The 20,020-nt window shown below is 53.1% G+C and overlaps 7 protein-coding genes across 7 annotated transcripts; 4 read left to right on the top strand and 3 right to left on the bottom strand.

Moving 5' to 3' along the window:
* Positions 1-75: 75 nt before the first annotated feature.
* CPAR01_14426 (CUE domain-containing protein) lies at positions 76-2,156 on the top strand (the record flags this gene model as incomplete). The annotated part of the gene is made up of 2 exons (XM_060498677.1): positions 76-1,259; positions 1,313-2,156. 2 exons carry the CDS (start codon positions 76-78, stop codon positions 2,154-2,156), a joined length of 2,028 nt encoding a protein of 675 aa, XP_060342738.1.
* A 35-nt stretch (positions 2,157-2,191) lies between these two features.
* On the bottom strand, positions 2,192-4,968 carry CPAR01_14427 (uncharacterized protein; the record flags this gene model as incomplete). Its single annotated transcript, XM_060498678.1, has 2 exons — positions 2,192-3,879; positions 3,930-4,968. 2 exons carry the CDS (start codon positions 4,966-4,968, stop codon positions 2,192-2,194), a joined length of 2,727 nt encoding a protein of 908 aa, XP_060342739.1.
* Positions 4,969-7,076: 2,108 nt separating this feature from the next.
* Positions 7,077-10,751, top strand: CPAR01_14428 (alkaline elastase YaB; the record flags this gene model as incomplete). The annotated part of the gene is made up of 1 exon (XM_060498679.1): positions 7,077-10,751. The coding sequence occupies one exon, from the start codon at positions 7,077-7,079 to the stop codon at positions 10,749-10,751; it is 3,675 nt and encodes a 1,224-aa protein (XP_060342740.1).
* A 930-nt stretch (positions 10,752-11,681) lies between these two features.
* CPAR01_14429 (uncharacterized protein) lies at positions 11,682-12,101 on the top strand (the record flags this gene model as incomplete). The annotated part of the gene is made up of 2 exons (XM_060498680.1): positions 11,682-11,853; positions 11,932-12,101. 2 exons carry the CDS (start codon positions 11,682-11,684, stop codon positions 12,099-12,101), a joined length of 342 nt encoding a protein of 113 aa, XP_060342741.1.
* A 736-nt stretch (positions 12,102-12,837) lies between these two features.
* On the bottom strand, positions 12,838-13,381 carry CPAR01_14430 (uncharacterized protein; the record flags this gene model as incomplete). The annotated part of the gene is made up of 2 exons (XM_060498681.1): positions 12,838-13,180; positions 13,344-13,381. 2 exons carry the CDS (start codon positions 13,379-13,381, stop codon positions 12,838-12,840), a joined length of 381 nt encoding a protein of 126 aa, XP_060342742.1.
* Positions 13,382-15,644: 2,263 nt separating this feature from the next.
* CPAR01_14431 (uncharacterized protein) lies at positions 15,645-17,394 on the top strand (the record flags this gene model as incomplete). The annotated part of the gene is made up of 4 exons (XM_060498682.1): positions 15,645-15,660; positions 15,715-15,797; positions 15,857-15,967; positions 16,027-17,394. The coding sequence occupies 4 exons, from the start codon at positions 15,645-15,647 to the stop codon at positions 17,392-17,394; spliced, it is 1,578 nt and encodes a 525-aa protein (XP_060342743.1).
* A 947-nt stretch (positions 17,395-18,341) lies between these two features.
* CPAR01_14432 (uncharacterized protein) lies at positions 18,342-18,977 on the bottom strand (the record flags this gene model as incomplete). Its single annotated transcript, XM_060498683.1, has 1 exon — positions 18,342-18,977. One exon carries the CDS (start codon positions 18,975-18,977, stop codon positions 18,342-18,344), a length of 636 nt encoding a protein of 211 aa, XP_060342744.1.
* Positions 18,978-20,020: the final 1,043 nt, after the last annotated feature.

Below are 20,020 nucleotides of genomic sequence, written 5' to 3' on the forward strand. Positions count from 1 at the left end.
ACCCCGCCAGTTCCAGCGCACATCTCACATTAGATCACACTCACCATCTCACGAAACCCCAGAGCTCCAGCAATCATGGCAACCTCCCTCCCGCCCCTGGCCCCCTTCCCCACGCCATCGTGGCGCGCAAAACTCACTTCTCAAGAATGGGAAGCCCTCCTCGAAGCCTGGACGGCCCTCACGCAAGCCTACCTCGCCCTCTCAGATAAAGACCTCTCCCGCGCCGCCGTAAAAGAAGACGCCTCCATCCCAGCCTTCCTCTCCTCCTTTACAACACAAGTCGCCGAAGCAGGACCCTCACCCATCCTAGGATGCTCCTCCACGACATCAAAGGCCCTACTCAGGTCGTCATTCACACTCACATCCCGCCTCCTCACAAACCCAACAACACCACCCCCAACACCCCTAATCACAGCCCCCTTCCTCTGCGCCTTTTCAAAACTCTACCGCAAAAATGCGCCCACCACCCTCTCAAAAGCCTTCCACCTCCACGCCAGCGCCCTCGAGCACCCCCTAGCAGGCCTCAAAAAGTCACTCGCGCAATCCATGGAAGCCGGTCTCAAAGCAGACCTCAAATCCCTCGAGGCCCGCCTCGCGAACCTGAACCATCTACTCCACGCCTCCCCACACGCCGCATCCTTCTTCCTCGCCGGCTCAGACTTCTTCGACGGCCTGGTCACGGCCTTCAAGATTACGAACCCGCCGCTGCGCAAGGTCCTCGTCGCGACGATGTACCTCTGCCTGGTAGGCCTGACGGAGGGCGAGCAGCCTCGCTTCGGGATGCTGGCTGACGTGTTATTCTCCCTAAAATCCACTGCCGAGACGCATAGGGTTGGCCCGTTGAACGTGAACGATTCCCTCGTGGCGGAGCTCGTCACCGTCACGCCGGTGCTGAAGCAGCTGTCCAAGAGGGCCGAGGAGAAGGGCGCGGCGTCGACGGCGTTGAAGTCACGGATTTCAGCGCTGGAGGGATTCAAGAAGCCTGGTGGCGGAATGATGCGGCCAAAGAGGCTCGTGAAGAGGAAGGTCGACAAGGGCAAGGGCAAAGATGTCGCGGAAGAGGGACAGGTTCAGGCGGAGTTGCACATGCACCGGCAGAGTCAGATATCACTCATTCAAGATCTGTTTCCGGATCTGGGGTCAGGGTTCATCTCGAAGCTGTTTGACGAATACGGTGATAATACGGAGATTGTTACGGCTCATTTACTAGAGGATTCATTGCCTCCGCACCTTGCGGCGATGGACCGCTCTGCTCCGTTGTATGTTTGCTCTGTTTCTTTACTTGACTATGGTAAGGCTGACGATATCATAGATCCCCCACGTTGGAAAGAAGGAAAAGCCAGCTTGAACCTAGACCAACGCCACCGCAGTTACCTGAACGCCACAATGTGTTTGACGACGATGAACTCGACAGACTGGAGCTGGACGTTTCCAAGCTTCACTTTGGAAAGAAGGGACCCGAAAAGACAGCCGACGACGTGCTCAAGGATAGATCGACTGCACCAAACAAGGCAGCCATCTTATCAGCACTCGCCGCATTCGACTCCGATGACGACGAACGTGACGACACCTACGACGCAGACGATGTTGGAGGCACGGTCGACAACGCCAATGAAGAGGCCGACGGCCAGAAGGATGCCAGCGAAGAAACACTGTACAAAGCCTTCCAAGCCGACCCCAGTGTATTTGACAGGCAGGCTACGACAAGGAGGGGCCAGGCGAGAGGAAAGTTGAGAGAAGAGACTGGCATGACGGATGAGGCCATTGAGGGTTGGGCACTGATGCTGGTGAGGAATCCGGGTCAAAAGCGACGTCTCGAGGCCAAGTACAGCGGTGCCGCTGCATTCACCGGTACTCAGACCGAGATTCTGTCAACGGCATGGCGAGCTAGTCCGGCTGGCTCTGGCGCAGAGGACTCTGAAAATGGTGGTGGCAGCTCCTCACGGGGTGGCGGAGGCGGCCGTGGACGAGGAGGTCGCGGCCGTGGTGGAAGAGGAGGCGGAGGCCGTGGAGGCGGTAATGTGGCCGGTCCTACTGGCGAAAAGGAGACCGAGGCTGCGCGGAGGAGAAAGGAAGCCAGCAAGAGCTCTCGGGCAAACCACAATCGCCGCGATCAAAGAGCAAAGAAGATGGCGAGAGGCGGATTCCCTGGCTGATACCGGAGATATCAATCGGCCTCGGAATAGCATAATCAATGCAACCTTTGCCTCTTGGTACTATGACTTGAACTTCGTGCCAATGGAACTGCGGCTGCTCGCTTGCTGGAGCCGCGTTCTGTCGTCCCCGTGAAGTCGTCTCCGTAGAGATCCTCTGCGCTCAGGGTCAGGGCGTACGGGCTTTTGATATCTACGATACCTGGGGTACCTGATTGTGGCGTGAGGGAGGATGGGTGAGCGCCGGAAGGTGACATGATACTGGTAAATGAGGAACCGAGTTCCTCGAAGCCAGAGGTCCGGGCCCAGAGTGCGTGGTCCTTCGGTGTCGCCAGCTCTGATGTTCCACCAATCGACGTCAAGTCTCCGTGATCGCCTTCGTTGTGCCCGATCATGGACCGAAGTGACTCGCGGGAACTCCGTCGGCTGTCGAGGTAGGTTCGTAGGTCGTAGCACTGTCGACAAGAGGGGTAGACTGGATAACATTCTGATTCATCCCGATACTGCGGGAGCTGAGGTCGAGCTTGCTCGCCACATCTCTCCTGAATATCGTCAAATAGATCGCCGATGGGGGTGAAATACGTTACGCGAGGACCGCTGCCCCAATATCTATTGCGGCCCCAAAGCTGGCCGACCAAGGAGTTACTCTCAGCGTCAATAATGGCAGCGCCGCTGTCGCCCTCTACGCCTATGCCTCCGCGAATCCACCCTTCTTCGTCGTCGTAAGGGCACGGCTCATCGATAAACCACTCGCGCGTGGCCTTGCCAGTACCATTCATCTCGGCGCTGACGTACGCTGGAATGTCACAGACTTCGCCCCTTTGCTGGCCAGATGTTCGACCCGTCGACACTACAGTGGCACTCGGCACAACGGCGCTTGTTGTCTTGATTGGTGTTTCTTTGAGAAGAGGCATGGTCTCCGAGGGGAATCGGCGGAGAATATTGGCTTGACTGGTCTTGGAAGCGACGAGAACCCAATCAGTCGCGATAAGAGGGGGCTCCTTATCGCAGTCTTCCCAGTAGGGGTGATGTGAAATGCGAGTCGTCTTCAGGTCGAGTCCCGATGTGGCGGCGAGGCTACCTAGAGCAAAGTCTGTCTCAGGCAGCGTATCGTGCTTTTCTTCTACACAACGGTCTCGGTCGTTGGGGGATGGGTGTTGAACGCTGACCGACTTCGAGTTCTGGTATGCCTCCACGAAGGGGTGGAAGTTGGCAAGCCAGTAGCTGCCGCCACCGATGAGCAGACAGGGTCCTAATGTTGACGTGCTTTCCTCGAACTCTGCACCGCCTTCGATACCAATACTGTCGCCCATGCACGGGTCTTTGAAGTAGTATGGGTTCTTGGCCATGCAGATATCATCAGGCATCTCCTTGCTCAACCCTCTGGCCCAGACACTTCGTTCAACATAGCCCTTGAGGAAGAGTAACTTGACGCCGTCTCGATGGGCTTCGGGTAGAAGGTCTCTGACGTGTACTGCAATAATGATCTTACGAGCTCGCGAGGGCAATTCGCCTTCAATTGTGATGCGGATTTGCCGCGTGCCCGGTGTCTTACCGCGAGGGGCGTCGATGCCGTGCTTGGGGCCGCACCATTTTGGGATGAACTCGGAGAGAAATGGTAGAACTGCATGCTCCCACACTATAGGGAAACTCGCGTTATTCAGCAACTGTGTCAAGAGAGGCCGGGACAAGTCGCTTGGGCTGTCGGCTGCGAGAAGAGTTTGGCCTGCCGATGTCAGAATACCGGCCTCGTGAGTTGGAGTTGGGATCAGTCACCTTTGTGTGCTCTTTCTCTTCTATACCTCCTCTCAACGACATCCCTCAGCTTTTCTCGACACTTCTTTTTGGACACCGTGACGGACAGTATCTGCTTTAAAGCTCGTTCCTCCAAGCTATCTTTCTGGAATAGTCCTGGGAAACTGCTGGTATCGTGAGACGAGGATGGCGTAGCCATGGTTTGGGCGAGAGGCTTCGGCTTCGAAAGTGGCTCCTTCGATTTCCCCTTGTAATTGCCCTCGGTAACTGTATGAGCACATCTTAAATGACTCTCAAGGATCTGTTTGGTCTGGAACGAGCTCTCGGTACATCCAGGGGCCGGGCAGACGAGGAGATGCTCCAGCTTGACATGCCAAGTGAGACCGTCCTTTGAAGAAAAGCTGGGTTGTTCGCAGCCTCCCCAGTTGCAGGTGTAAGTGTGGACCACCTTGAAATGGAAATCCAGGTCTTTTTCTTGGTCAAAGGTTTCGTCGCATTGGTGGCCCAAGCAAATAAAGCGGCTTTGAGCTCTGGCGGTAGAGGCGATAGAATCACTAGACCTATCAGCGGCACCTTGAGTTGTGGAATGATTTGTCGAGGCAGTCTTTGTAGTAGGCCATTCATACGGAAAGTCAATCTGTGTTGGCGATACACCGGAGCCAGCAGATGAAGGCTGGGAGACAATGGAAGAGGAAGAATATGTGACGCTGGACACTGTGCTCAATGCTGGGGGAGGAGAAGCCTGCGCAAGAAACGAGGTAGGCTGGAAGATGTTGAACGCAAATGAATCGTCCACGGGCAGAGCTTTCCCGAGCCTCTGGTCCAACTGACTGATTCCATGGCTCTGGGTCCAGGCGTTGTCGCCGTAAATGGAGGGCCCCTGGTAGACGTCCGCGAAGGAAGGGTCCTCGGCAGGCGTCCAGTAGGGCGGAATCGAGGCAAACTTGTCAGCATCTGATGGGGCGACGCCTGTAGCGAACAAAGCTCCTTGGTGGGTAGGCGACTGGCGCCGAACCTTCTTCGGTGGTGGCAAGTTGAATGTCTCTCGAGGAAGAGGCATAGTGAGAGATGACTTGGTGGTGTCGTTTACGGTTGACTTACACCGGCCGCCGAGCCAGCGGATACTGCGAATGAACCACGAAGGATGGACTCAACGAAAGTCAATTCGTGGACATTTGATGTTGGAGATGATTATAAGGCAGAAAGAGAGAATCCGGAGAGCAATGAGGTAGCGGGCGGGCGAGGAAGAGGCGAGCGGCCTCCAAGAAGCGGCGGCGGCAGGCGGGTGCGGCACAGCTCTTAGTCTGGTTGCCTGATTTGATTGCCGCCTTTTGCCAGCCGATTGGCACTGTATGTTGTGTGCAAGTTACACCCAAGTACAGTGCTAAATAAGTCGCACACTATGTGGATCAGATCACCCCTCCTTCTCACTCTCACTCTCATTGAAGATGGCGAACCACCTCATTCACCATCAATGAACAGTGTTAATGTGTAAGATTCATCACCAGACCGCCAGATACTAGAGAGTGCTATGAGAATTCACATTTATATAAGAAAGCTTTGGCAAAGTAATCTCCTCATCTGGTCTCACGCAACCAGCTTCTTGCAGACGTCTCACTTTCTCAGTGCCCCGACCCGACGAGAGGTTGAGAAAGGCTCCTGAAGAGGCCAAGGTCTCGACAACGCAGGAGTGCTGTCTTCTTTCTAATACAGAAAAACTCTGCCTCAAGGATCGAACAGCCTCAGAGTGTGTAGATTGGCTCACTTAATACACAGTCGGCTCATGTCTCCTCAGGACCTCCGTGTTACTGGCGCCCCAGCTTCTGACCTGAAGATGGATTCGCATGTACAATAACCACAAGTGCATTCAAATTACAGAAGAGAATGAGGATAATCTATCTGTTCGAACAACAAATCTAGATAGAACCGCCCCGCCCAATCTAGCTGGTTCCTCAGATCCTTATTCAACCCACTCATGCTCATCCACACTCGTCATCTTGAATGAAAGTGAGGTGGTTCCCTAGATTCAACGTTGATTACATGAATTGAAGTGAAATTCCAATTCAGCGCAAGGCGTTCTGGCCAGCTTCATCTTTCAAATGATGCGAGACGAAGTGCGAATTGAGTTGAACAGGTACCAACACTGCGCCCATTCGGCATCCCTCGATTACCTCTGAGCTCTTGCTGGTTTGCAGTCTTACGGCTAGAGCTCACACCTCAAAGCCTTGATGTAGTAGGTGAGAAACTAGAGGCTTCAATGAGCTTGACTTTCATGATCTCTGGGTGCTCGAGGTTGGCTTAGCCTTCACTCCGCTATTCGATGAGACTCATGTAAGGCAGCTTGGCCCCGCTTACTCCCGAGTCCCGCAACCCGAATGCTGTGCTAAAACCAAGATGTATGAGCAACCTCACTCGAAGAAGTGATCACCCGAAGCCTGGGTCTGGACCTTTTAATCACCTCAAACTCCTCATTCGAAGTCCACTCTCGGAGCTCGGAGCATCACCGATAGTGACCAGCCTTGGTAACATCGGCCCTCCGAGTTGAGCTTATTTTACCACAGGGCTAAGCGAATGAAGGCAAATCTCCACGGCCTCCCACCCATCCCACCGCAACGTGCAGACAACACGAAAGTCTCCATCTCACAAAGCCCTTAGCAATGGCTGCAATGTATGGTGTTTACGTGCCGAGCTCCACAAAGATTGATTAGATGAGCTGATAAAGTTCGCACCCCCGGCCTTCCTACAAGTGAGTCTTTTTCAACGACCTGCCGCTTTCGGGAATACGGGCAGAAGTCAAGGGAAACACGGTGCCTGCCAAGCCCTCGGAGTTACATCCGTCTTTACGACCCTGAACTTTCGCCGTTGCGCTCCGGTTATCGGTTGACTGGCCCATAAAACTGTAATTAATAGGCAATTTGGTTGAGTATTGTGATCTTGGATCTAATGGGTGCGGTTCCAGCTCGTATCGTGGGACCCTGTCACTACTTCAAAGTCCCATCCCGTATTGCGGGATCGTGAAAGATGATGAACTGGATAAATAGAAGGAAATGAACCCCTAGGGGGTCCTGATCTAGAAGAGGAGCTCAAGCAACAGCTCCCGTCTGCTTGTCTCTCGTTTATATTCCGAGATCGATTGTCAACTTGCCGATCTTAGTCGAGCTCACTACAATGGCTCGGGTTTCCGGGATCCTCCAAGCGGCCCTCGTCGCAGCCGCCGCCGTCTCACCGGTCACGGCAGCTGAGGGTGGCTTCGCCAGCGGCCGCACCCGCCTCACAACCCCGGCCTCCGACGCTGCTTCCGGCCGGTACATCGTCGAGCTCCAAGACTCGACCGGCCCCAGCACCCGCCAGGACTCTTCTGTCGGCGACTCCATTGTCGGTCAGATCTCATCTCTCGGCTACGAGGCCACCGTCAAGGAGGACTTCTCCGCCATCTCGGGTCGCTTCAAGGGCGTGTCCGTCGAGATTGCAAACGACGATTCGTCCGGCGTCGTCGACGACATCAAGAGTCTGCCGGGCGTCGCCAATGCCTGGCCAGTGCAGCCCATCACCCTGGACGTCTCATTCGAAGTCACCTCAGGAACGAAGAAATGGAACCCTCACATCGCTACCCGCGTCAGCGAGCTTCACGATCGCAACATTACCGGTGCCGGTCAGCGCGTCTGTGTGGTTGACAGTGGTGTAGATGTGTCGCACCCAGCTCTGGTGGGCAAGATCGCCGGCGGAAAGAACCTCTTCGAGGAGAACTCTACCGCCCTCACGGACTGCGCTGGTCACGGAACCTTTGTCTCGTCCATCATCGCCGCTTCTAACCAGGACTTTGCCGGAGTTGCGCCCGATTCGGAGATTTACATGTACAAGGTCTTTGGCTGCGAGGATGGGACATCTAACGACATGGTTCTCAAGGGTATGCTTGCTGCTGATTCGGATGACTGCGACATTATCTCCGTTTCCATCGGCAGCAACACTGGCTACGTCAACTCGGTTCTTTCTCGTGTTGCCAGTGAGATTGCCCAGGATAGACTCATTGTCATCGCTGCTGGTAACTCGGGCGCGATGGGACCGTATTTCGCCAGCTCCCCCGCTGCCGGCCGCGGTGTGGTCTCTGTCGGCTCGGTCGAGGCAGCGCAGACCTTGGGATGGCCTGCGACGATTGTTTCATCCGGCGGCCAGTCTTTAAACATCTCGTATGTCACTTCTGACGGCAACAAGTTCAATAGCACTATTGATGTGCCCATCGTTCTCGACAAGGGCGACTCATGCAACATTGGCGGCTCCGGCCTTGACTCTACCGCTGTTCTCGCAAAACGTGGCGTCTGCGAGCCAGCTGGATCGTACTCCTCCATCGCCAGTGCTGGATTCGGTTACGGAATCCTGTATGACTCTTACAACCAGGGCGCCTACTACATGGCTGACGTTGTCGCTTGGTCTGACACACTCAAGCTTATGGCTGTCACCACTGCCTCAGTTGGAGACTGGGCAGCCGAGCAGATTGCTAAGAACTACACCCTTCACTTGAAGATCCAGGCAGATGCTCAACCGGCTGCTTTCGCCGCCGAGGTCCCCAGCGCTGGTCAGCTCTCCACCTTCACATCGTGGGGTCCAACCTACGAGAACGACTTCTCTCCCATTATCTCCGCACCTGGGGGTGTGGTCTACGGCGCTTTCCCCGACGGCAAATTTGCCATCTCTTCCGGAACCTCGTTCGCAACACCCTACATCTCAGGTGTTGCTGCTCTGTGGTATGCACATGCAAAGAAGGACCGGGCAGAGTTTGTTCGTAGACTTACATCTACTGCTCTGGCTCTGCCTGCTTTTGAATCTATCGATGGCAAGATTCTTGACGAGGTTGCGTCGCTTGCTCAGCAGGGCGCGGGTCTTGTTGATGCCACCAAGTTGTTTGACTTCGCCACCGTGCTTCTTTCCGAGCCGACTCTGTCCCTGAACGACACGGACAACCGTATCAACACTCATACTATCCGCATCCAGAACACCGGATCGGAGGAAGTGACTTACAACATCTCTCACATCGCTGCTTCGACTGTCTCATCTAGAAACAGCCTATTGTATCCCAACACCTACTACCCGCCCTTGGTTTCCGCTGCTGGATCCTTAGCCGAGGGCAAGACTATTATAGTGGCCGCAGGTGCGACTCAGGACATCGAGATCACCCTCTCTGCCCCCGACGTCGCTCCTGATAGCGGTGCTCTGTGGAGTGGCAAGATCCTTCTCGCAGGTTCCAACGATGAGTTGCTGGCCGTGCCCTACATTGGTATCGAGGCGTCGACATACAACTGGACTGCGCTGCATCACGGTCCAGAGTCATACCGTTATGACGATACTGATGGCATCCTGTACCCACTTGACTACCAAGGCAAGGCGTACCACCCTGCTGACGGTGACTCCCCTGAGACCTACTTCGCTTTCCGCTATGGTACTTACGAGTTCTCTGTGGACTTGGTCGGCATTGACTGGAAAACGGAGCAATTCGCGTATCCGCCGCAACACGGCTCAGGCTCGAAAGCTTGGCTTGGCTCTGTCAGATCCCAGCCCCTTGCTGACGGAGGCTACATGGACTTCCCCATGAGGGAGATTGTGCGCTTTAACTTGGGGAGCTACGTGACTTTCCGCTCTTTTGCGAACGGTACTGCTATCCCGTCTGGACGATACCGCATCTTCACACGCTCCCTGCGCATGTTTGGCGACGCTTCCAAGCCTGAAGACTGGCAGCTGTTCCTTTCTGATCCGTTCTCCATCCAACTCGGAAGCGATCCTATCCCGGGTCAGAATGCTACATGGACCTCTAGCCTCCCATCGTCAACAGCTGCTGTGACCACAACCGCTACCGCTGTGCCCACTACATCTTCTGTCCCGACAACGACTGCCCCTATCTCCGTGCCAGGCACAATCACAACACTCACAGCCACCGCCACACCCACCGGTCTCGAAGGCGCCTTCACCTCCCTGAAGCTTCAGAGGCTGAAAGAGGATACAGCCTTCGTCATTGATCCGGCAGCATGGATGGAACTCCACATCCAGATTTCGATGCCGTCACCTGTTGCCGCTGATTCCGTCCTCACATTCGCTGTTCCAGCCGAGATCACCGACATCGCAGAAGGATACCAGCTCTCGGCGTCCGGCGCACAAGCCGGCGATACATCCTTCGATCCGGTGTCTCGGTTATACACAATCGCCCTCGGGGAGTGGACAACCTGGAACAAGAACATGATCGGCGACTTCTTCCTCATGTGCCGCTTCACACCAGAGTTTGCTGCATCCATGAAGCAGGGCACCTACGTCGTGCAGTTCCCTACCGTCGGCAAGGTCTGGGAAGCACCCGTGTACTACACAGCCGTCAACCGATCTGTCATCTACGAGCGGCTTTCTACCGCTCCATACGACGGCACATCGCTGTACACTGCCGAGGTAGAGGTACCTGCCTCCTTGGGACCGTGGGACTTTGTCCGTTTGACCACGTCTCACTCGGCTGATTCCGACGGATTCGTTTGCGCCAACTCTAGCGTGGTGATTGGAGAGACCCTTGATGCCGAGAACCGCATTGAGAGCTTCATTGACGTCACGGCCTCGGCTACAGAAGTTTGCAATGTGAAGAACTTTAGAGCAATGTACAACGAGACGTTGACGGGTGATGATGTTCTTCGGTTCACGGTGGGCAGCATACAGGGCAACCGCGATCAGTGGACACTGAATGTCGTTTATTTGCTGGACGTTCAGCTTGCCAATGGAACCTTGGTGTTGTATGATCAAAGGACGCTCGAGTTTGAGAAGAACCCGCGCTTGAGGTCGTTCAACTTCAACGCTTTCTCTGGCGAGAGGGCCTAAACCATTGTCTCTTTAGAACTTTAGAGTAGATTAATTCCCTCGTTATTGTTTCATAGACTTCATCAACTTGGTATTCAACCTCCGCTTCCGGACAATTTCCCGTTGTGACACCCAACTTCTTCTTACAGTATATCATATCGCCACTTGCGCTCTTCACTAGAAGGAAAACCAAGCTTATCGACTGCGCCTCCGGCCCTTTCAAGCTTAACCACAACCTTGCGTCGTATGAACCCTGAAAACCCGTTTGGCATGTGAGCTGGACTTAGCTGGGGCAGTTCCGAAAGCCAAGACCCCAAATTCACCATTTACATAACAACCTCGTATATCAAACTTTGTGGGTCGCATTCGTGTGGGTGGATTCTCGGACATGAAGAGCCCCATTGAGCAGTCTCGTCCCGGCTCTCCACAAGGATCCTGATTATCAGATGATCTGATTAGATTAGATGGCATGAGGAGCATAACCGCTCCACGCAGGGGACCGGGGGCCAAGGGGATGAGACTCCGCTTTCAAAAGGTTCAGATGGATGTCGGCCGCCCCGCTGAATACGCTCGGAAACCCGCTTCTTTCCGGGCAACGTTGGGGCAGAAGGTTAACTGGCTCTCTAGAAATCGCTCGCCAAGATCTCATCCTTCCAATAGCGCCGGCGATATCGGTGCGCCGTTACAGTGTGGGATGCCGTTTGGCATCTGCTTTCGGATGAAGAGTCTGGGCATTCCGAGGGACTGGAGGGGAACTGGAGACTGGAGAGGAGCTTTGTACAGACTGAGAAGGAAGGTAGCATTTGCCAAGCTGTGATGTTGAATATAAAGAGTCGTGAATGTCCTGAATCAGTATGAAGTCTCTTCTCGATACCCAGCTGCCTTACTCACCTCAAGACTAAGTCTCGTTAAACTCTTCCAAACCTCAAAGCCTACCTCCAAATCATCAGCATGCGCTTCTCCGTCGCCTGCACCGTGGCCTTCGTCGCCTCTCTGGCTTCCGCCAACCCTCTCATCAACCGCAACCAGGGCGGCTGGGAGTTCCCCGAGTCGATGCCCCTCGTCACCCGCCAGGACGTCCCCGCCCCCGGCACGCCCGCCTACCTCTGTCACGAGAACTGCGGTAAGAGCTTTCTCTCCTCCTCTCCCTTTCAACCACCCAATATGACGTTGTCGGGTTGCTGATGATGATGAACTCTAGGTACTTCCATCACCTTGTCCCGCGAGACAGGCTACTGCACCAACTACCAGTGGATCGCTCGCTACGATGCCTGCTTGCAGTGCGCCAACGCCCAGAATGTCTGGCAATACTACGGAAACTCCGTCACTGCTGCGGCTGCTGCCTGTGGCCTTACCGCTGTTCCTGTCTAGACGCATCCATCCGCGCGACGGGTATGAGGGTGGCAAAGTGGCCTAGAAGAGGGCCGGAGTGAATGATTTGAATTTTTGAGCGAGCTGATGGGAAAACGGAACGCATTCTTGACGAGTAAATAATTCAATGTACATATTGTGGCAGAAACATACATCGTGCCGTTCTCCATCTGTGATTACCCGCGGGTCCTTTTCTACTTGCATCGGCTGGCTCATGCAGGTATGTGTTTTGAGACACTTTTTCAGAGATGCTATGCTGGCAGCTTTGGTCTTTGCCGGAGTGTCATGTCCGAGTTGACCTCGCTCTCTACCCATGGTACTCGTTTCGGCGGCCGCTTCGGATGCAACATATGATTTATGCAAGGAACTCATCTTAACTTTAGATGATAGAGGGTTCAGCTAACCTAATTGGACAATCAATATGTACAGATAGACAGCTTAGAAGGAAAAAGCTTTTTACATCGTCTCTTGAGTAGGGTACTTGGTACCTAGTACAAACATATCGTTGCTGGTAGTCTTAAACTAAAGCACGGTGGAATCCTTCCTTATCAAAGGGATATATAGTTGACGTAAGTACTGCCCGCACTGACGGCCCTGTTTTTGTGACATTGGTCAGTCTTGCTAATTGAAGATCCGGAGTTTCAGTCAGACCTGCATGTGCTGTTAGACTACATCCACAAGATGGAAACCCCGGCACCTCGTTGTTCAGGAGATTCCAGATTGAACTTTGTATGAATCAAAAGAACGATAGTACAGAATGAATAAAATAGTGTAGTGACCATCCCTGAAGCACTTCATTCGATAACCCGCTCTTAAGAAATTTGAACCCGATCTCGGGTTGACCTCGTATGCCCGAGGATCTTGATCTAAAGTTCAGGTGGACACATATTGCTTTTGCCACAATTGTAATCGTCTGAAATTTTGGGCCAATATTTCGTTCTTTAGTTTGCCGTTTCATAGACTCCGAACTTGAACATGGCGACAGAAAGCACGATTTTTGGATCGGTCTGGGCCTGGCGCCGGCTGAGCGGTTCGCATTCCTTGCACATGTAGATCTTGGAGCAAGAAAAGAAATGGGGCCAACATGAGACCGTGTTGGCTTAATGGCTAGCTGGTGGCTGTCAAGGTAAGGACAGCTGTAGGTAAGATGACCATGAGAGGGGTTTGCTTATTCGAGGTGGCGACCCCGACCCCTAAATTCGATGTCGAGCGTTGCCAGGATGATGGGGAGGGGATGCTCACAGATGTAGCGTCTGACCACACCGTCCGAGGGTCGGCATCCTACACCGTATTCCAATAGGTCGGGTGGCTAGCTTGCATCATTTCATCCATTTATCACTGTCGATGCGTCAAGTTAGCTGATATGAAGTAGCCCAGTAAGCTCCCGGGATGCTATGCGCAATGCACGTTCAATCCTACCAGCCAGCATGACACGAGAACCCTCGGCTTCATCACGTACCACAATTGACATATCTCTCTGGAGATTTCGTTGTAGATTGGTAGTTTGTAGCATCCAGAGACACGGCCTCAAGTTTGGTGGGTTGAGTATCTAGAAAAGGCTGGCAAGATTCTTAGTTCTGACTCTGGCTAGCTAAGTCAGTATGACAGATCCAGGCTCAAGCGTGGCCCTCACCGAGAGAAAAGAAGACATCACCGTTATGGTGACCAGGATCTACATACCAAACACCTCCATATTTCAACTGCCGATGGCCCATTGCTTAGTGAATGTACCTACCGAAGCTTATATCAGTCCATGTCCCAGCCACATGTAGCCTTGTGAGACACTGTGACAAGGGGAATAGGTGATGAAGTTCCAGCCAGCCACCGACCGCTGACCACGTTGTCTATGAAGCCCATTCAATTATGCGTCCATGGGGTTCCCAAGGAGCGGTAAAGATTGCATACCTACGCTAACACTGTCCGCAGGAAGTGTGGCTGAGACAACAGGAATTTGATGTGGTTGGTTTGGATTGAGAGTGATTTTCAGGACAGCCGGGAAACTTCCGCCTGCTTTTCCCAGGAAGACAGGAGTTCAGGTTCCAAGTGCGAGGGAGCTGAGAGTGACGAGACCACGCTGTTTGAACCATCGAATCCTAACCCTGATAATCCTGGTGCAAGGATCATAGCTGCAGCACATGGCTGGTCACGCATGTAATAGGGGCTCAACTAAGTCGATATGCCATTGACCAGCTGTCAATGTTTGTACTCTACGGACTCTTGGATTGGAATAATATGTGGTTTGAGAGAGCAGTGGAAGCACTTACATAGTCTGTGATATTCCATAGAGATGATGTCTGGTTGATGGACTGATGCTGATAAGCTCAGCAAAGCGTCCGGTACAAGCAGGCAAGCGGGACGTTGACCCCTCATCTTACCTGCTGAAGGCAACTCTACAGTACCGTATACATGTACTTACCAACCCTTTGTACGACACCAATGCTTGACCGAAAGGAAAGACCTGCAGTTTCTGGGGGCTGGAAGGGAGGGGGGCAAAGAGTTGCTTATCTATCCCTCCAATCAGAAAGATCACCGTCTATTCATCGCGCACGTCTGCCATCCACCGCTGTTACCCCGGAAAAGATCACCCAATGACGAGTGCCGGAGACCATTCCGGACTTAAGGCTCTTGCAGATCTTTCTCGGAGATATAACCATGAATGGTCTAGAATGTAGCCAGATTTTCTTTCTCGATTTTGGGACGATGGCACTGGGCGGCGTTGTCGTTGCTCCAGTACATCTGAGTACAATCCTGTCCCTTGCTCTCTCAAATCGATGGAACTAGCCTGGAGACCATTGTGAATGGTCTTTGCAGAAGGTCTAGACCCTTCCGTTGTTCTTTACGCCCTCGCAAATTGTAGCGATCGTATTGGAAATGCAACATGCACTAAGATCGCTCTCCCGACTTTCCTATTGGACTTCATTCTCGCCCAAATTCGCCATTTCTTCTTCGTTTCCCACATGCTACGCCCTCCCTCAAACCGCCTAGACTAGGCACATGTCTCCGTAGTAAACAGAGCTTCCCCCCCTCATTTAGAGATTGTCACTGCTGGCTTGAAGTGCCGGTGGGTGCGCGCTGGAATGCGAGCCCATGATAGGGCGAGGCTGATCTGTCGCTCAAACTGTCAGTCTAGGGAGATGTGGCCAGGCTTCATGTTGGCTGTGGGAGACTACAAGATCAATTGGTATCTCTGTCTGAATACCAACGGTCAATAATGGAGGAGCGCTACATGTACATTAGGCAGCTCGCAAGTCACCAGCAGCAAGAGTAGCGTCGCACTGCATCGCTTCACGGCTGTTGACCTGCGGCTGCATCCGCGTTAGGGGCAAGGGTCTTCTGGACTGTGACTCTCTGCGGGGAAAGCCTGTGAACCCGTACCTAGCAGTGACACACATTAAGAAGCGGCCGCCTGAGCTGATCCTCAAGCAGGCAAGCAGCGGCTCCAAGCCAACTATCACCCGCCGCCTACATGGGATCTCATAAAACCACGGAAAGTCCAAGCCGGCGGACAACGAGAAACGATCTCGCTCGATCCCCATGATCGCCATGAGTCTCGAGCGATGTGAGAGTTGATAGCAAGACGCAAAGCTGTCAGAACTTTGTGGTGATAAACCAGTGAGCACGCGCGGACTCGATCAAAACGACTGGGAGATCACAAGTACACCGAATCCTGCCGGGAGGACCAACCTGATTGCTGTTGTAAGTTATTACCCCCTTAGACGTTGACTGACGCTAGCGCCTCTAACTTGTAGAAATAGGCTATGGCCAGCACCGTTCAACCAAAATTAACATCGAAGAACAGAAACCATAGTAAACCAGTAATCTTCACCAAGGAATCTTGCGATATTTGTCGACAACAGAAGGCTAATGTAGATTTATGGACAAACTTTGCAGGTTTACTCCTGAGTTTAGTCTGACTGAAATACAGTGTGATGGCGAGCAACCTTGCTCAAGATATATCTCTTGCGGAGGACACTACAACTACGATATTCGACCGCGGGACAAGCTTCAACCCGGACTTCAAGAACCAGCAGGCCTTGAGAATCAACCTCGCGTCTTTCTGGAGGCCTTTACATCGCTAAGCCCAAAGCCACCCCAGTCTTGTTTGGACTACGGCGTCCAGTTTGATACGGTCCACGAAAGCATCGACTGTCGCAACATCCTTTTGCCCTCAGATGCTCTTGAACAAATCCCCAATGACAAAGACAAATCGCTTATGATGCTTCTACCAACCACCTCGCTGGACACCAAGCTCAACCACTCTATCGCTTCACCTTGCGAACCCATAGAGAGCGTCCACGACCAGGTATCTGTAGCTTACCAGGCCCCATCATGGGGTGGAATACAATCTTACGACTCAATGGTACGACGGTGTTCTACGAATCCATTTGATGTACAGGTATCGCCGAGGGATATGACTTACTACAACGATACAATCTCGAGCTCTAGTACTCCGCGGTCAAACAGCATGGACGGAAATGCGATATCCGTGGATTCAAATGCACTTCACGGAAACCTCTGCAATACTCAGCCCACCATAGAGTTTGGCCCAGTCGACTGGTGGACTTCAACTAATCTCCAACCTACAACACCATACTTCCCTCTAGACTCTGGCATGGATTCGACTTTCTGGGACTATTCCAATGCTCCCGGTTTGTTGCAGCCACGCATGCCCATGGTCTATTCCCTCCCATCTACTACACAATCCCCGACCAGCATCAATTCATCCTATGGATTTACATCTCCTGCGAGTGGAGAGACTACAGGTCGTCAAAGTTTCGCTTCTAGCGAAGGAATGGACGAACGAGAAGTTGACGAGGAGCGTGCACCTCCTAACAAGAAGAGAAAGTCGAACAACGATGTTGTCGAGAAATTTCAACAAGCGCCTGGCAAGCCAGTCTTGCAGAGGCGCCATAGTACTATTCCCGCTACACAGCCGCCGGCTCTCGGCCGCGAACGTCATAGGCGAGCGTCGGCCCGCAATTGGCAGAAGCAGAAGCAGCAGAGTGCCGACCTCGAGTCAGCCAAAGATACCGCCGAGGCTCGCAATCGGGAACTTCACCAAGAGCACTCGAAAATTCTGAACCAGGTCATGAGCCTCAAGAACGCTCTCATGGATCACGCCGAGTGCAACCACCCGGCTATCAACGGGTGGCTCCGCTGCCAGGCGGCTAATTATGTTCTCGCTAAGGGTGGATCAGTCGACATGGGATGGAAGGGTGAGGTTGAATCTAATGCGGGTGAGCTGGCGATGACGGGTTACACTCCGGGCTGGACTGGGACTCCATGTGCTTGAAAGCCATGGTGAAATACCTCACGAGAGGAACCTTCATAATTTTAGTAACCCAGAGCTCATCTTGGGGTCCTTCATGATCTAGTTGCTTAATTTTTAGCCTCTTTGTCAACCTGAGCAGTGTAAGTGGTGACGGGTTGGAATCCAGTGCTGGTCAATTTCGTCGTTGGCCTTGAGCCCATATCCAGTCTCGTGGGTAATACTACAGCCTCGAACATCAGAAGAGCCAACGTTGCCGAGCCGCAGATTCAGCTAATCTAACCCTCAGAATTTGATACGAATTATGCTTTGTGTTAGTTAAGGCCATCTGCTAAAGACTACATTCCCGCGATAATATCGAGAAGCAATGCGTAGGACATTTGAACCCTTTCGGCTTCCTGGAACAAAGCTTGTTTCTATAACCGATCTTATCTACCGAAACTGATACTCATCCTTGTCCAGGTGATCTGAAGGACAGTAATACTACCCTCACCATCCCTGTGTGACCAATCGAGTTTATCGTTCAACTGATAGACTCTCGACGGCCCCGTATCCGGTGACCCTGAGTTTGATCTTCAGAGCAGCGTCATCCTGGCGAATTGGTGAGACCTAGTGATCAAATCCTTGAACACAGTTCACTTCACACCGATGCCTCAAATTAAGACGAAAACTCCGATCGTGGACGCACACCTTAGCAATTTGAGCACCTAAGTGGAACTCACGATCAAGTCGAGGGAAGTTGCGGGGGCAGCAAGATGCAACTCTTTCATAGGACAACACGAAGAATTATCGCATATCACGGAGGGTAACATAACATTAAAATAAACCCAAAACTCCTGGTATCCATGACCCGTCGTAAGACGTCTAAATAATCATAAATCTCGTAGCCCTTCATATGGCAGCAATGGGGAGGCTTTTCGTTGTTATCGTGCTTTCCACCGGTGCCTTCGTTCCGCCTGATGTTTTTCCCGTTATTTTTTGCCTACCCCATTTGCCAATCGGTTCACCAGCAAGCCACCCAGCGTAGCCTGAATAGTATCCTTTTTGCTTCCGCCACCGTCTTTTGAGCCGTGCTGCCCATTGGTATTGTTATTGAATGCCGCGATGGCAGCAGCACCAGCCGCAGCCGTCGCCATCCTCGTTCCCTTCTGAGACCAGGACGTCTTTTCCTTCCTCATCCTCCATGCCTCACTTGCGCCCGCCACGACGGCGGCGGTAGCGGCAGCCTGTATAATTGCAGCCTTGTCAGAATCGTTGCGTTCTGGTCCTCTCGATGACCGAGAAGTCTTGCTATCCTTCCGACGACTGCTGCTGCTCTGCCCATGGCCTCGTCGACGAGGCCTATCATCTCCGCTGTCGGAGTACTCAGCGTATGTATCGTGCCTTCGGGCAGGAGGCCGACCATAGCTCTCCGAACGGGCGCGGGCAGGGCCGACGGGGCTGTAGGAATCGTGGCGGCGAGTGCTGCGCCGATGACCACCGCTGGCCTCGTACTCATGTGCACTACGAGAAACGCGGCGCGAGGCCCTTGGGCGCTCGTAGTCGTCATAGTATGGGTCGTCGTCGTAGACAACGCGCTCTTTGTGGTGACGTTCCTGGCGTGGCATGACGGGCGGAATCTGATACGGATCACGATCAGCACGTGGGATGTGCCTGGACTTCGTTTGACAAGGGCCGGAATGGGAAAGGCTCGGGACGCGGGGGCGTTGCGGAGACGCAGGCTACCGATGAAGCCGCTCGCTTTGGTCCCTCTTTAGTCTGGATAGTGACGAGTTGACTTTATTGCGCCCGGGGGCTGGAAATGCACGATCAGATCGATAGAAGCGCTGAAAGAGCCAGGGTGGGGAAGAACAAGACGGTTGTGGAACGTCGGAATTCTTGGTGTTATTGTCGTGGATCATCCAAATGTTTTGTGTGAATAAGGAAGAAATTAAAGCACGGAAGTGAAGGCAGCATTGTCAGTGGGGAGTTATCTGATTATGAGATAGCAAATTTGCTTGCTTCTGGACACTGGAACTCATACCACCGGGGGAACCTTGTATCACTGGGCACTCGTTCTGCTGGCACTTGGTACCCGACTCGGCAGGCTGAATCTTGCTTTCAAGGCTCGCCCCAGAGTTTGCCGGTTGCTTTTTGGTGAAGGGGGGTGATGTAAGAGTTCGAGACGCCCGAGGATCATTGCTGTTTCGGTGCGCAGCTGAGGTGTGTTGGGGCGACGGGAGACGTCAATATGATGCGGCCCGCGCACCCGTTTCTGCTGCCCACTTGAGCGAAACACGACATGATGTCAGACCGATCGTGCGCAGGGAGTTTATTTCGGTGAGGTCTTCAGTTGGTTCTAGGCCTTGAGGGATCTCGGTGAGTAGATTGGTCTATGGTTATCCTCTATGACCAGACCTTTGGGTAAAGCCGGTAATCAACCCTCCATAGCCATAGATAAGTCTGTTTTAACCTAGAATCATTTCAAAAGCTCTAATATGCCTCTCTTACGTTTGCTATGGATTTATCCCCTAGCTGAACACGAGTTCGAGAGCACAAGATGTTGAGGAGTGATAGTGCGATATCAGCTATACCGGTGCGGCCCCCGCACTCACCGAAAATAAAGTCGGGGGCTGGGCTTCCACCGAATCCAAAAAGCATCATGACTTTC

This window comes from Colletotrichum paranaense (assembly GCF_030867605.1).
Source record: "Colletotrichum paranaense strain IMI 384185 chromosome Unknown Scaffold_15.1, whole genome shotgun sequence".
NCBI lineage: Eukaryota > Fungi > Ascomycota > Sordariomycetes > Glomerellales > Glomerellaceae > Colletotrichum > Colletotrichum paranaense.